At 36.2% G+C, this 16,442-nt stretch overlaps 1 protein-coding gene and 1 non-coding gene across 2 annotated transcripts in view; one reads left to right on the forward strand and one right to left on the reverse strand.

Annotated features, from left to right (window-relative positions):
- MTPN (myotrophin) overlaps window positions 1-16,442 on the reverse strand; it is a 49,467-nt gene that overhangs the window by 17,949 nt on the left and 15,076 nt on the right. Inside the window, exons 2-3 of the mRNA XM_045388327.2 lie at window positions 6,021-6,134; window positions 5,109-5,192 (exon numbers count right to left, since the gene is read on the reverse strand). Of these exons, the coding sequence (XP_045244262.1) occupies window positions 5,109-5,192; window positions 6,021-6,134 (198 nt within the window). The remainder of the gene's footprint in view (window positions 1-5,108; window positions 5,193-6,020; window positions 6,135-16,442) is intronic.
- On the forward strand, window positions 15,152-15,258 carry LOC123572568 (U6 spliceosomal RNA). The gene has a single exon (XR_006697138.2). It is a non-coding gene; the product is annotated as a U6 spliceosomal RNA (small nuclear RNA).

Raw genomic sequence — 16,442 nt, forward strand, 5'->3', positions numbered from 1 at the left:
CTTTGTTGTTGAAAACTCACACACAAACACACACGAGCCTAGACCTACACACGGTCAGGATCATCAATATCACTTTTTCCACCTCCACATCTTGTTCCGTTGGAAGGTTTTCAGGGGCAAGAGAATACATGGAGCTGTCAACTCCTATGATAAAAATGCCTTTTTCTAGAATACCTCCTGAAGTACATGCCTGAGGTTCTTTTACACTAACTTTTTTTTAATAAGTAGAAGAAACTCTAGTCTAAAATAATAATAAAAAGCCTAGTATAGTAAATACATAAACATATAACATAGTCATTACCAAGTATTATGTATGACCAGCAGTGAGGTAGGTTTGTTCACACCAGCACCTCCATAAGCACACTGTTGACTGAAATGACATTATATGGCACATGACTGCACTATGTTTTTTCCTATACATACATACCTATGATAAAGTTTAATTTATAAACTAGGCACAGTAAGAAATAATAGTAAAATAGAACAATTATAACACGTTAATAAAAGTTAACTGTAATAAAATTATGGGAACGTGGTGTCTGTCTCACAAAGTATCTTACTAACGTACTCATCATGACCATGGGTAACTGCAGAAAAGGGGGATTACTGTAAATGAACTCTGAACTTGGGAAAGTCCATCAGCTAATACTATTCAAGAATATGATTTCATGTTTAGCCCCCTTCTAATGTGTTTGTGCAACCTTGCTATTATTCAAGCGTTTAAGATTTTAATCAGAAAGACCAGTTTAGTAATGAACAATGAAAATCCCAGATAAGTGTCCTATAAACTCTTGTTTGGCTACATTAAAAAAAGTGCTAGCATAGTCTAATAAAAGCATCCAGAAGGATACACACTCACCTTGTAGCACTTAGGAAGCATCATCTTACCACTGAGGGTCAGGGTTTTAAAACAATGTGCCTTATAAATTCCAAACTATTTATGAGCTAGAGCAGGGGTTGGCAAACTATGGCCTGGGTATTTGTTTTTGTATGTAAGTTGTACTGGGATGCAGCCATGCCCATCCGTTTATGTATTGTCTGTGGCAATTTTACGTCAGTGACCATATGGTTTGCAAAGGCACACCTTTGCAAAAAGGGTATGCCTAAGAAAAAGTGTGCCAACTTTTGAACTGAAGGACTTTTTAATACCACCTTTTAAGTACCCTTTTCATTCCAAAAACTTCTTGGTTAAGATTTTTTAGGGCAAATAAAGGGGAACCTTATTTCACTGAGATAATTATAATTCTAAATGACACGATTATACAGGCTGCCTATTATTGCTTTGATAAAAACAGGCATTGGGCTTGGCCTCTCCACAGACTGCTGTACTGGTCAGTTGCTACTTTTCTATTATGGGTGTCTGTTTCACACACTCACATCAGCTTCTTCACACTCTCATTCCTCTGCTGCTGCTATCTCTTCTAGGACGCTTCTTGAGGCTGCATTATCTGCCTCCTTTCCCTTGTTTCTTCTTGCTAGTTTTACCATGTTTCTCAGGTACTCTGGATTCGGTGAAAATACCAGAAGCTTTGATCATCTCATATTATTTACCTTATTTGGTTCCAGCTTATTTTTTAAAAACTTCAGTGTTAAATATTTGTTTAGAGTTATCCACATACTAATTCATACGAACTTCTTGCTTATCATTCCCCTTCTTGCATCTCAGTCTTTCCTTTTGGGTTTAATTTGCTTCTTCCTGAAGTGCATCCGAGTTATCACTCCATTTGCTGTTTGGGGGTACTGGGCACCTCTGGGAGTGGCCTTGGATCAGCTCTTACCATTTGCAACAATACTCTCTTGCTCATATTTGGGAATTTCTTCTTTGGCCCTACCCTGCCTGTTTTCTATCTTTCAAGGTTTCCTTATAATTTCTTGTTTGATGGATCCAATTCTTCTGGTCCAAAGTAGATACTGATCAACTCAGTTTAAAAACATCTTTTCTGTCATTGGGGGCAAAAAGGGAATACCACAGAATGTGCTCAGACCTAAACTTGGAAATGGAAGCCTCCCATCTGTTGATCTCTACATTTTTCTCATTTACCAGCTTGCCAATTAAAAATGAGGTCACAAGTCTTTTTACCTGCAGATATGTACATGTTCCATTTCTCATTAACTGTCCTGACAGTAATTCTGAAAGGCAATTTCAAGTATAGTAAGAACACGGGCTGCTGAATCCTACATCTTGGAACAAATCTTGATTCCACTGCATTGTATTTGACTTTCAAGCAGTTAGACCACCCTGAGATAAATCGTTTCCTTGTCCATAAAAGAGAGATAATAATACCTAAGTATTTGGGTTTATAATTTATAAATGATACAGCATATCATATAAAGTTTGATTTCAAATATTCTAGCAATCATGTTTGTTTTTCTGATTTCTCCCTCATTAGTTGTATACTGAGTTTCTAAATCCCTGTTTATTATTTTGCCTTTTTTCCTATGCTAAGGATAAATCAACTGGATAATATATTGGAAATGTCAATGAATCTGGAAAGTTCTTAAATCAAGTCTTTTCAAGTGAAGTCATAATAATCCATAAGAATTCTACTTTTGATAAAAGGTAGAACAAACTAGACTTAATATAAACACTGATTATAATTTTTAAAAGATGCACTGGAACAGCTCTGTTTTAACAACTAAGAATTTTTGAAAGCGTACAATCAATTTTCAAAAAAAATCTGCCTAACAAAACTACAGGGTATCCATTAAAGAAGCTTATGCAATAATAAAATCAAAGTAATTAATTTTGAAAAAGCAGAACTAAAATGTACTATGCTGATTTCAAAAAGGTAAGAAGAAAATCTCTTTCATATAATACAACAGCTCTACATGGTTACAAATGGTCTGCTACCAACATAGCTATCTCCAAATGTCACTTATTTGGCTAAAAAAAGTCAAGGTTCAGACACAAAAGAACAAAATGGGCATACGCAAAAGAAAAAACAAACTAGTTAAAAGTAAGACAATTCACAATCAATAATTTAGTAACACAGTACACACATAGAGAACCTTCTGGGATGACATCTTAGGGCCTAATGTACATGCAAATCAAGCCAACTTTTCAGGAACTCATTTAATGTTTTCAACTCTTTAACAATGGAAACTTACAACCACAAGGTCTCAATGACCTGAAGCCTCATGTTTTGGGAATAAGGAATACAGAACAATGGTTTGGGTTCTCTATAGCATAAAAATTATATCCTGTTTTGTTTTTCCTAGGAGGAGAGAGAGGTCTAACACAAAGAAAAATTGTTCTGATCTACAGTTTGAGATATGGTTAGAAGGAAAGAGTACATTGAGGGCAGCTCATTGAGTAAATGACCAGGGACCTAAGCAAAAAATGATCCCATGGAGGTTTTTATTTTCAGAGAACAAAACCCTTGGCTGGGTGAAAAAAAGGTCAGGAAGAGAGAGGGAAAGAAGGGTAAGGAGGGAGTCCTCCATTTCTTTTGAGAGCTAGCAGATAGGCTGAAGCCATGGCACTAAAGCCAATGCTGAGGAAGAGACCTGAGACAGGCCAAAAATAAAAATAAAAAAATCAGATCATGGTCATGTATCTTAAATACAGGGTCAAGCTGTGCCTCAACTGTACAGTTATATAAATTAATAAGATCTCTTTACTGTTTAAGCCTGTCTGAGCTGGGTTCAGTTACTTGCAAGACAGAGTCCTAACTAATACAATATTGAAATTATATAAATCTTTCATAAACAGCAAATCTGTTTTTGATACAGTAAGCAAAAATATTTCCCAGGGATGAAATTATCTAGCAGCTTTCAAGGGTACTTTGTAATCCTTTCACGGATCTTGGGGAGGGATGAAGAGTAAAGAGAAAGACAGTGACTGGAAATCTTTGTGAGCACACCCTATCACAGATGCTGGATCCACTAGTGGCAAAGAATAATATTTCCATTTATTTTGGCTTTTGGACAAATGCATCATTCATATCAGTAAGGTATAAAAATTGCTCTTGATATATAACCCAAACCCAAACAACAAACATATTTAAAGAAATCCAGCAATTGTGGTTAACATGAAGCTATGCATAGAAAAACCCTAGTTCTCATTAGAGGACTCAAATTAACTGTGTTTAGAACCATGTCTTTACAAAGTTGTCAATAAAGTGTTGAGATAAATGTGCTATCTTCTTTCCCAATTTTCTTCGTATCTTATTGAAGCTGACACTACAAAGCATAAAATCCTCTTCAGCCTTAGTTACAATAAAAGCTACTACTTATTGAGTACTTACTATGTATCAGGCACTGTGGCAAAATGCTTTATATACATCTACTCATTTAATTTCTGTTTTTCTCTTGCTTCTTTTAGCAGGGCTTAAGATCCCAAATGAAATATTATAAACAACACTTTCCAGAGTATGGTCATAAAATGACAAGTTGGAAGATGACTGCACTTTCTGACCACTTGCCCATTGACAAGGCTGGAATTAAATACTAGTGATAATACTATAACTGGTAATATTTTCTGAAGATTTATTGCTTTCCAACATCTGTAGGATCCATCTAATACACCTAGAATGGCTGCAACTAAATGGTTAATTTCTGAGTCTGGATTTTGAACTCCATCTAAGGGCTTATAATAGCAAAGACAAAAAAGGTAGGAAAACTCCGAATTTACCACTATCTTAAGCATATCAAGAAACCAGATAACTTGGAGAGTCCTTACTTATAGCAAACTACCTCTAAACCATTTTGCTTGGTATATATTCCAGAAAATGAAATGTATACATTTCAAACCAGTGCTACTCAAAGCGTGGTGTATGAACCTGGTGTCAGTCCACAAAGTGTTACTGTCCAAAATGACATTCTTCTATATCATCAAGTACAATGGTTATTTCAAGCTGATTTCTGTGTGTGTAAAATATTTTCTTGACAAAGGAGACTGATGATTTATATTCACCCAAGCTCCTTACCTACCACAAACTGGTAACAGTTTAGGGGCTATTCTGAGTAGCAAGCATTAGACCTCAATTTTGTATATTGCTTCCAGTTTTCTGTCCCAGCTGCCACACAAAATTCAAATAAATTAACAAGCAAATACTTGGCTTAAACACAGTAATAGAAAAAGCAATACAATTAGTAATTGACCTCACCTTTGACAGAAGCAATTTCACACAGGAAACATGACCCTCATAGACAGCAGACAGAAGAGGAGTAATATGATGTTTATCTGGAGCCTACGAAATAATAAACAGAGATAACCTTATCCGTTTTTCATTTCTTCCTACTTTCTAGTTTTAACTAGAAAACTCTTACTAGATTTACCTATTTGCCTTTCTACAAATAAATAAATAAATCCACAGAGTCAAGTGTCTAGTCTCTTAGAGCCACCAGAGACCCAGGCCCATGAGCAATGTCTTTCCTTAGGAGTCGGAGTAGTAGAGCACAGGGAGCAGGGCTTTGACCTCAGCTCAAATCTTGGCTCTGCCACTTACTGTGGTACTGTTATTTAGCCTCTCTAAGCCTTGATTCCCCACAACTGTAGAAATGCCAATGTGGTCCAGTAAAGGAAGACGGGGTAAAACACAGCCAATGACTAGGTAAAAAGGCCAGACAGCATGGCATCCCTTGAAATACAGAAGCTACAAAAGGCTAAAGTTGGAAGATGACTGCACTTTTCTGACCACTTGCCCATTGACCTTTGTCCAATAATCCAGTTCAGATTTAGCCTATGACTGCAGAGTCCTATGCTTTATTACATCATAGCCATTTGTTACCCACAGATAGTGCTAACTCCCCAAGCTTTAGAACTTGAAAAGCAACAGCCATGGGGGAAACATCCTAACCTTCAATTTTTGTCAGCTTTAAAAAGTCAGTTTTTTTGGCTTATTTTTAAAAATCCCACCTCTGTATTTCTAAGTTATAGGCAATTTGGCATAATTTCAGACTGTATTCTTATTTAAAATGAAGTTTCTACAAATAACTATTTTATAATCTATAGAAAACAATTACCTATAGCATATTAACAGAAATTTTTTTCAAGAATGATCATGTCCTCTACGTACATTAATATCTGCTCCTTTCAGCAGCAGAAATTCCAGGATTTCAAGCTGCCCACAATCTGCTGCATAATGAAGAGGCTTCCTTCCACCTTCTAGTGTCCGGTTGACATCTTCTCCCTTATAAGAAAAGCAAATGAAAACAATACTTATATGAATGGAAGACTGAAGAAGTGAAATGAGGCACCAGATATTTTTACTTTCTTAAAGCCGTGTTTCATGAAACAATTAACATTTCTTGCAAAATAAAATAACCAAAAACTTGAAATTCTGCACAAGAGTTAACATACAGTATGATGGAAATTCAAGCCACGATTAGTTAAGATGAAAACAATATACAACAATGATAAATGTAATGAAATACATTACTGTCCTCCATTTCTAAGGAGTTCAATCAGCATAATGTCAATATGTGACCACAAAAGACTAGTGAGTTCAAGCACTGATGTTTTACACAGTTCATATTACATGTATTTTAATTCTTCAAAGAAAGTATTCCCATTTTGATGTAGGCAGTCATCAATATCACAATGTAATTTCAGTATTAGGTATTAAGAATTTATTTCATTTAACATGCAGTAAAGTCCAATTGTGTTGCAGGCACTGTGCTAGACAGTAGGAAGACAGTGGTCAGCAAAATCAGACATGACTCCTGACTGTATGAAGCTTACCATCTGGGGTTGGGGGGCAGATACTAATAATCACATAATTAAACATATAATTTCAAAATACAAGTGCTATAAAAAAAGGACCTCGGGGCTTTCAGAAGAACATGACAATCCTGGTGATGAATGGAGGTACAGTGCCAGAAAAATGAACTTAAGTCTAAAAAAGTCATTTTCATTCACTGAAGATTAACAGAGACTAAAAATGATGACTACTTTCTCTATGGACCAGCTGCAACACATCTGGCACTGTGGTACACCCATTATTTCTAATCTTCAAACTACCCCAAGAAGAGAAAACCTCCATCTAATATATGAAAAGTCTAAAGCTGAAAGAGGTTAAATAACTTTTTGTGGTTCAGCTAGTAACAGAGATTTAAACCCATTCTCTTTCTGTACCAACATGCTGCTTCTATTTCAGTATTTGCCCCTTCCCTCTTAGGAGAGTTCAGATTTTACTGAGGAGCAAAACATTCTAAAGAGTTTATCCTCTCAGCCGGGTGTGGTGGCTCACACCTGTAATCTCAGCACTTTGGGAGGCCAAGACTGGTGCACCACTTGAGCCTAGGAGTTCAAGACCAGCATGGGAAACGTGGCAACACCCCATTTCTACTAAAAACATGAAATCAGCCAGGCGTGATGGCATGCTCTTGTGATCCATCTACTTGGGAGGTGAGGTAGGAGGATCACCTGAGCCCAGTAAGTTGAGGCTGCAGTGAGCCATGACCCTGCCACTACACTCCAGCCTTGGTTATAGGAGTGAGACCCTGGCTCAAACAAACAAAGTTTATTTTCTCAACAATTTTATTACTCACTTAGCATATTTTGGTCAACTCATCAAGCCATACCCTGAATCAAGATGTTCAGAGCCCTATCATTTTACAGCCACTATAAACCATTCTTTCAAACACACATACTCCAAACTCCCCCTCCCCTTTGTCACTTACCTTCCCATTAATTTAAATACTATAGGTCCTACAAACCTCAATCAAATTTAAGATTTACTCTGTCTATGAAATTTTCCATGATAGTAACAGTAAGCTCTCCTTCTCGTAAAACTCACAAGAATAAGTTAGTATTTAAATATATGGTACCCTTACAACTTTGTGTATGCCTTCTTTCCCAACAAAATGCAAATTCCTTGACAGTAGAAATTGTATGTTTTCTTCTTTATATTTTCCTACAGTATGATGTGGGAGTTAAGAACAGGTTCTCCATCACCATTAGACCTTGGGCAAGTTACTTTCTATGTGCAGAGATGACAGTACCTACGGCTCATGGAGTTGTTAGGGTTAAACTACATGATTCATGTAAAGCACTTAAATATCATATTAGCTAATATAGAAATACGGTTAGCTATTATCTATAAGTATTATCTATGTAACAATAGGTATACTCAAATATGAATTCACTTATTTTTAAGCATTCTGAGAGAAGGGTGATATCAACTGTCTACCATAGCAACCAATGGGGTCAGTGAGGCACAAGGGAACTACATTATAGAGTGTTTCCAAATTCTAGCCCACATGTGTATTTCAAATATATATATATTTTTGGAGTTTCATGATGAAGAGTTTCATCAGAAAGCATTTTCCTATTCTGAAATATTAGATGATAAAACAATCTAAGACTACTTCAATAATTCAAAGCAATAATTTCTAATGGATTGTTTACTTAAGTCAGTATCTGATATATGCATTACAACAGGGCCTCCTATAAATCAGGATATAGAAGGAATGCATAATGTATATACATGTAATATGTATATATATAAGGTATATATAAGGATGTATAATGTGCCTAAAATCACTGGAGACCAGGTTAGCACTCCAACTCTACCATTCAGTTGTGGGACCAGAGACGAGGTACTTTCTAAATTTTAGTTTCCTTATCTGTAAATTGGGAATAGAAATACCTACACTTCACAGGGTTTCAGTGTTTCATTAGAAGAGATAACTCATGCAAAGTGTTTAGCATAGTGCCTGACACATTGTTTAATGAAGGCTATTATATTTAATAAAGGTTAACTACTACTTTTGTAGATTCCTGGTACTGGCTTATACTAGATATAAAAGATTATTCAAAATAGGATTAAGGCAGGTTTCTGTATAATGAAATATGAATAATTAAAGACATTATTTATTGTAACATTCTTTATATTCAAAATCAAATTTAAATAGGAAGGGCAAACTGGCACACCACCTTAGTCTTTATTCACAACTACAAAAATGTTGTTGAGGCAAGGAATGCTTAACAATTCAGATAAAATTAGTTTTCCTCCCATTATTAACATTTCCTTTCTATTAATATTAGCTGGACAGGATTAACTGGATGAGACTTTAGAGTGAGACAAAGCAAATAAACAAGTGCAATAAATCATCAATAAGATATTTGTCAAAGATACTTCCGTGAATCAAAAATGTTACATCCTCCAGGGCCAGGTGCAGTGGCTCACGCCTGTAATCCCAGCACTTTGGGAGGCCGAGGTGGGAGGATCACGAGGTCAGGAGATCGAGACCAGCCTGGCTAACACGGTGAAACTCCGTCTCAACTAAAAAACACAAAAAATTAGCCAGGCATGGTAGCGGGCACCTGTAGTCTCAGCTACTTGGGAGGCTGAGGCAGAAGAATGGCGTGAACCCGGGAGGCAGAGCCTGCAGTGAGCTGAGATTGCACCACTGCACTCCTGCCTGGGCGACAGAGCGAGTCTCCGTCTCAAAAAATAAAAAATGTTATATCCTCCCTTGCACTTTTAATACGAGTGCAAAATGCCTATGAAATGGAGCTGTGAGTTTAAACTTTCTCCTTTATCCCTTCAGACATTTACATTACAATTCTTATTTTAGCAGACAAAAAGATGATGAGACTGAAAAGGCTTTGTGTGACTGACAGAAAAAAATCCTTGTCAGCAGGGCCTTAGCAAAGTGGTACTTATAGAGAAATTTATAGCACTAAATGCCTGTACTGGAAAAATAGAAAGATTTCAAATGAATAATCTTTGTATTTCCATCATAAGAAACTAGAAAAAAATTAAATCCAAAATAAGCAGAGAAAAGAATAAAGATCAGGGTAAAAATCAAAGAAACAGAAAACAGAAAAATGAGAGGAATCAAAAGCTGATTCTTCAAGATCAATACAACTGATAAGCCTCTAGCAAACGTCATCAGGAAAAGGGCGAAGAGACAAAGTACCAATATCGGTCGACAGACAGCCAGATTACCTCCCCACAAAGAGACCTTCAGACTCCAGATGGCACCACCGTAAATTCTACCAGACATTTAAGGGAAGAAGTAATACCAATTCTACCCACTCTTCCTGAAAATGGAAGAGATGGGATGTTATCTCAACTCATTCTATGAGTTCAGCATTACTTTGATTCTAAAACAAGACAAAGATGTTATAAGAAAATACTGTATGCCAATGTTCCTCATGAAAAGTGATGGAAAAATTTTAGACAAAATTTTAGCAAATGTAATCCAACACTATGTAAAAAGGATGATATACCATGACCCAGTGGCGTTTATCCCAGGAATAAGGTTGATTTAATACTCGAAAAGTCAGTGAATATAATTTACCATTCTAACAAACAGAGAAAGCCATATGATTGATCATCTCAATGGATTAAAAAAAACCCCAATATGCATTTCTCATCAGAATTTAGCAAACTGGGATAAGAAGGAAACTTCCTTGGCCTACAAAAAACCTACATTTAAGATCATACTTAATCGGTGAAAGACTGAATGCTTTCCTCCTAAGATCAGGAACAAGACAACGATGTCTGTTCTTACAACTTCAGTGTTGCACTAGCAGTTCTAATCAGTACAACCAGGCATGAAAAGAAATAAAAGGCATCCATTTTGAAAAGGAAGAATTAAAGCTGTCTTTATCTGCAGATCCCATGGTTAGGGCGTGCTGAATGACAATTTCACCAGGTTTTCAGCAGTCTTGATGGGTGGCAGGTCCAACAGTAGTGATGAAATAGGAAAGGAAGATATTGCTCTATATAGTTCCTTTCTTCCCTGCCTCCAGCCTATACTCTAGGCCTTAGTGACATCAGCAGAGATAAAGTCATCTATTCTGTAATCTTCATTCTAACTTCATAAAACGTTACCGGCTACAGAGAAAAACAAAACCTAATTTTCTTTCCCAAATTCTGGGGATAGAGAAGAGAGATACGCAATCCCAACACGTTCCTTAGCTCACATGGAAATGTTACATGTTTTCCTTTTCCTCTGGCTCTTCCACTTTCCACAGAGACTATTTTAAACCTCTTCTACTTATTATAGGCCTTAGACTTTTCTGTATTCTCTTTCCCCTTCATTCTCAGCAGATAAGCCCATATCCTTCTTTATACAGAAGACTGCCTTCAGACATGATCTCCCTCATGAACTTCTACCACACCTTTTTGGAACTGACCCATCCTCTCATCCTATCAAAAGCCACCCCTCACCTATGTTCTGTATATCGTCCCTTCTTTCTTTTTTTGGGGAAACTTCATGTTTATTTCTTTTCTTGATGGTGTTTTCAACCTCTCCTGTTTCATTGGCTCCTTCTCACCAGCATGTGCCATTCACAGCTCTTCCACTAAGAAAGCAACAGCAGCAACCTCTCATGGGACTTGACATCTGCCCTTCAGTTACTGTTCTCTTTCCTCCCTTCCAGGGCTAAACTTTACAAAAGGATTGTCTATATTTGCTATCTCCAGTGTTTCACTGTCCACTCTAATTTGGCTTCCACCCTCAACACTATTACCATAACCATTTATGCTGAGGTCAAGGGTCTCCATGTTGCAAATACAAAGCTTCCCTTTACTCTTAAAACTCTTTCCTTTCATTGCAAAATGAAGTCTGTCAGTTATTAAATACACAACCTAGACTGTATTATATTAAAACATACTAAGTTGTTTTGAAGCTATTTTCTCTAAATATGGTATATTCCATATATGTAAGTAACATACGTAATGTATACACATAATACACATATGAAACTCTACTACTTCATAGCCTATTCTGGTGAGTAGTTCAAATTAAATACATACACTCTATCTGGAACCACCATAGAAACCATAACATGCTATAGGATGGGTTGACTTCTGGTGCCTCTAAGAGTAAGATGAGGATTTAGATTATAGTGGAAAGGAGAAAGTCTATGTGAAATTCTAAACCAAATGGAACCCAAGAAAGGTCTTAAGATTACATTCTGGCAACCTGAGATTAGCTTCTCTGAGTCTTCCTCGGTCCTAACCTGAATTCCTCTTACTGTTAAAAAATTAAAAAAAAAAAAAAAGTGACAATGCATGACCAGTTTACATCAATAAGTTGGTGAGTTCCACGTCAGAGGAGAAACTAATTATTGTATCATTTATTCCAATGCCAAAGCGTAGTGCTATAATTTTGATGTGTGTCCAGGAAAATCTCATGTTGAAATTTGATCCCAATATTAGAGGTGGGGGCCTAAAGAGAGGTGTTTGGGTCATGGGAGCGGGATCTCTGATGAACAGATTAATGTTCTCACTGGGTATAAGATAAGTGAGTTCTTACCCCATTAGTTCTTGTGAAAGCTGGTGTTAATAAGAGCCTGGCACCTCCTCCCTCCCTTGCTTCCTCTCTCACCATGTGACCTCTCCACACCTGGCTCCCCTTAACTTTCTGCCATGAGTGGAGGCAGCCTGTGGCCCTTCACAGATGCAGGTGCCCAATCTTAAACTTTGCTAGACAACTGAATCATGAACCAAATAAACCTTGTTCTTTATCAAGTATTCAGCCTCAGATATTCCTTTATAACAACCCTAAACTGACTAAGACACGTGGCATTTTAGGATTGGACACTGGACAGGTTTTTCAACTTAAAAAAGTTAAATATTATTGGTATTTTCCTAATATTCTTGATATATAATTGCCTTCCTTTAATCCTCATAGTTCTTGTTTATATGTATCTCATTACATTTACCTCTATTCGATCAGGTATTTGTTATTTATATACTTTAATAAAAACTTCATTAAAGAAAGGACAATGAAAGAGCAATGTCTTACTTGTTTATATACTGCCTACAATGTCTGTGGGTGACTTGTGCATAGCAGTCTTATTTTAATAATTCCCACAGACACTTACAACAGCTTTGTCACAATGCAACCTGTTGCCTACCAAACAGCTATTACTTCAAAAAGTGGTATTTTAAGAACGTTATTAGGGTCTCTGAAAGTTATACAATCTCGGTGTTGGAAGGGGCTCTGAATGTCATCTCATTCAGCCACCCATTCTATGTTTCAATCCTTGCCTGTGTCTGCCCAACCTATAACTGAGTATCTCTAATGAAAGGTAATTCAGAACCTTGCTGATCAGTCCATTCCTGCTCTCAGTACTGGAAACTTCACTGTTTACTAGTTATGGTTCCATCCCTTGCAGACACACAGCATAAGCAATTCTTATTTTTACATTAGGTTATTAATTGTGTTTGGCAGTCACAACACACTGTAACTAAACTAAATATTTTCATTGATTTGCTGTTATCCTGAATTTGAGTCACTAATGGGTCAGAGAGACCTATCATGTGCTGATCCCTGATTTAGTTCATGACACTTTGAGCCAATCATCCTTCCCCATCATTTCCCCAAGGATATCTTTGAAACATTCAAATTTCAGTAAGTATTTCAGATTATCTTTATAACAGTCTAGAAACTTCAAAAAAAGAAAATCAGTATAGCATGATTTCTAACTGATCCCCTGATAAGTGTTATACACCACCCCATTGCCACCACATACCCACTTATAAAATAAAATCTAGAAATTACAAATTATTTTAGCAAGGCCTACCATCCAAAATACAACCATTGTTACCACTCTGCTATAATTGTGTTTAATCCTTTTCTATGAAAATAGTTGCTTTAAAAAGTTGTCATCACACTATGTATTCTTTCACGAGACATCATTCTTGAAAGATATATATATTCTATCAAATGGATGTACCATAGTTTACTTATTCTAATTCTAGACATGTAATAAATATCAAATATCCTGTAACACTAAAATTCTTATTTTATACAACATAACAGTTCCATATTTCATTGATTCCAAAGCACACATTTTTCTGTATTTTAATGTCCCTAAAATAGGGTCACAGACACCACTTTGCCTTGGAGTTTGGGGGAAAAGTACTTATGGGTTGATTATGTACTTTGTGGAAACACTAACACTCATTGCCTATGCCTGGCTTTGCTACTGAAACCTATTCTTGGGTGGGTTAAGATGTTAAGAGTGTAAAGTATAGAATTAGATTAAGCTGACTCTGAAGAACATAAATGGTGAAATTCACTGATTCAACCTGATGATATTCTCATGAAAATTTGGTGAGTGTGCCATCAACTATTTTTAATCCAGAGAAGAGAAATTAAATATTAAATAGAACACGTCTTAGATCTAATTTCTGAAAGCAATGTTATTGGCTGTACAGGGAATATCCCTAGAGCTTAATATATGCTACCTGGCTATCCCCACTGAGTTATTTGCTTTTTTTTAACAGTACTACAAGCAAGGGAAGATTTTTCTACTTTGTCAGTATTATTCAGGAGGAACATCTGCTTTTTTTTTTTAATGGAACATCTGTATTTTTAAGATCAAGATAAACGAAGTGTATTGCCTCCTGCTTTACTGCAACAACAGAATGAAATGAAACTTATATGGTATACTTTCCTCTTTACAATGCCAAGTTGTTTTTTCCTTCTAGTATTTTATGCTTATTAAATGGTTTATTCTAATATTTTCCAAAGACATCAATTTGGTTACTCAATCATTCATGAAACATTTACCAATAGCTTATAAAGTTTTGGGAATTGTGGCAAGCATCTGAGATAGTGATGAAAAAGGAGTCATTCCCCACAAGGAATTTGTAGCCATAAAAGGCAAGACAACAAGTAAATCATTCATACAATGTGATTAAATTATATCAAGTGATTAAAGCTGCGGTACAGGCTATGAGTTTGTTTTGGGAATACAGAAAAGGAGATGTAGCCCAGCCTGGGAGGGGTCTAATCAAGCTACCATGAAGAGGTAATAAAGCTTGGGCTAAGCCTAACACTTTTTTTCTTTAAAAAAAAATTATCTTTTTCAGTCTTCATGATTTCATGTTTTTTTTTTAAACAATGTAATGAAGTTATGCCTTAGGCAATAGAGAACATAAAAGAACCACCAGCACTAGGATTCTTCTAGTACATAAGCACGTTTTAAGTGTGGTCAGAGGCAATCCTCACATCCTAACTGCTAGCACACCCTAACTCTGGATAGTATTTCCCCTTTAAAGGATAGGTAACGAAGAAAACCAATATGGAGGTAGGTGTATAAAAACTAATCATAGGGCAAAAGAAATATATTGAAAATTATTTCCTCTAAAATGTAGTAGAAAAAGAAAATAAAGAAAAAAAAACTCTAAGGAAATACATACCTCTGAAATGATTTAATATAAGAAACTTAACTTCAGTGTTTGCCTCGGCAGCACATATATTAAAATTGGAACGATACACAGAAGATTAGCACAGCCTCTCTGCAAGGGAGACACGCAAATTCATGAAGCAGTCCCCCTTTTTTTGGTTTTTAATTAAAAAAAAGAAAAGAAACTTAACTTTAGAAAACATCTACAGAGTAATCAAAATGGAATCCAAAAGACATGGGCTCAATAAGTAAGGGTGTCTTAAGAAGAGAACAGGCAAACACACAAAGTAAACAAACTGAGGTACAGGCTGATAGGAAAGGGAAGCTGCAGAGAAAGTGACATATAGCAAGGAAATTAAAACTGCAATTGCAAAATTAAAATATGTACCATAGTCAGTAGAGTTGGGAAACACTATTCAAATTAAGAAAACTCAAGCAAAGACTTGAGAACAAACTTAAGAAATTTTCCCAGAATACCGAGGTAATAAAGTCGTACAAATGTTTAAAGAAAAAGATGATTGGTATTAGGAGTGTAAAGTTCTAACTTACAAATGATACAGAACCAGAATGGGAATAGAAAGTTTTAAAAAGTTTTCTGAACTCAGGAAAGGCCTGAGCCGATAGATTGTAAGAACTCAGTGTGTTATAGGCAAAAATTCAGTTGATTTTCCCCCTCCCAAAAATACAGTTTTAGAATTTCTTTAGATAAAGCAAAAAGACCCCCAAAATTAAAAAGTCAAAATCACATTAATGCCAAAAAAATTAAATTAGACTGGTCTCATATTTGTGGCTTCCTCAGAATACCAAATTCCAGAGGACTACAGAGAGAAACTATCTATAGCAATGATATTTGGAGAGAGTTTGAGATATATACCTCTTTTTTTCTTTCTTTCTTTTTTTTTTTTTTTGAGACAACATCTCACTGCCTTGTCCAGGCTGGATTTGAACTCCTGGGCTCAAGCAATCCTCCTGCCCCAGCCTCCCCAGTAGCTGGGATTACAGGTTCAATGTGCTAGGCTCTTAACGTCTAATTTAAAGATAAAGAAGAATCTTGAATTTTGTTAAACAACAACAAAAAGAGAAGCAAACAAATTGCCAACCAGAAGCTGCTATTGAGAGATACCTAAAAGCAAAATATGAAAATGTGAAAAAAAAATTTTAATGGTCAAAAATATACTAGGCACGGCCGGGCGTGGTGGTTCAAGCCTGTAATCCCAGCACTTTGGGAGGCTGAGACGGGTGGATTACAAGGTCAGAAGATCGAGACCATCCTGGCCAACACAGTGAAACCCCGTCTCTACTAAAAAATACAAAAAAAAAAAAAAACCCCAAAAAAACA

This window comes from Macaca fascicularis, chromosome 3 (assembly GCF_037993035.2).
Source record: "Macaca fascicularis isolate 582-1 chromosome 3, T2T-MFA8v1.1".
Taxonomy (NCBI): domain Eukaryota; kingdom Metazoa; phylum Chordata; class Mammalia; order Primates; family Cercopithecidae; genus Macaca; species Macaca fascicularis.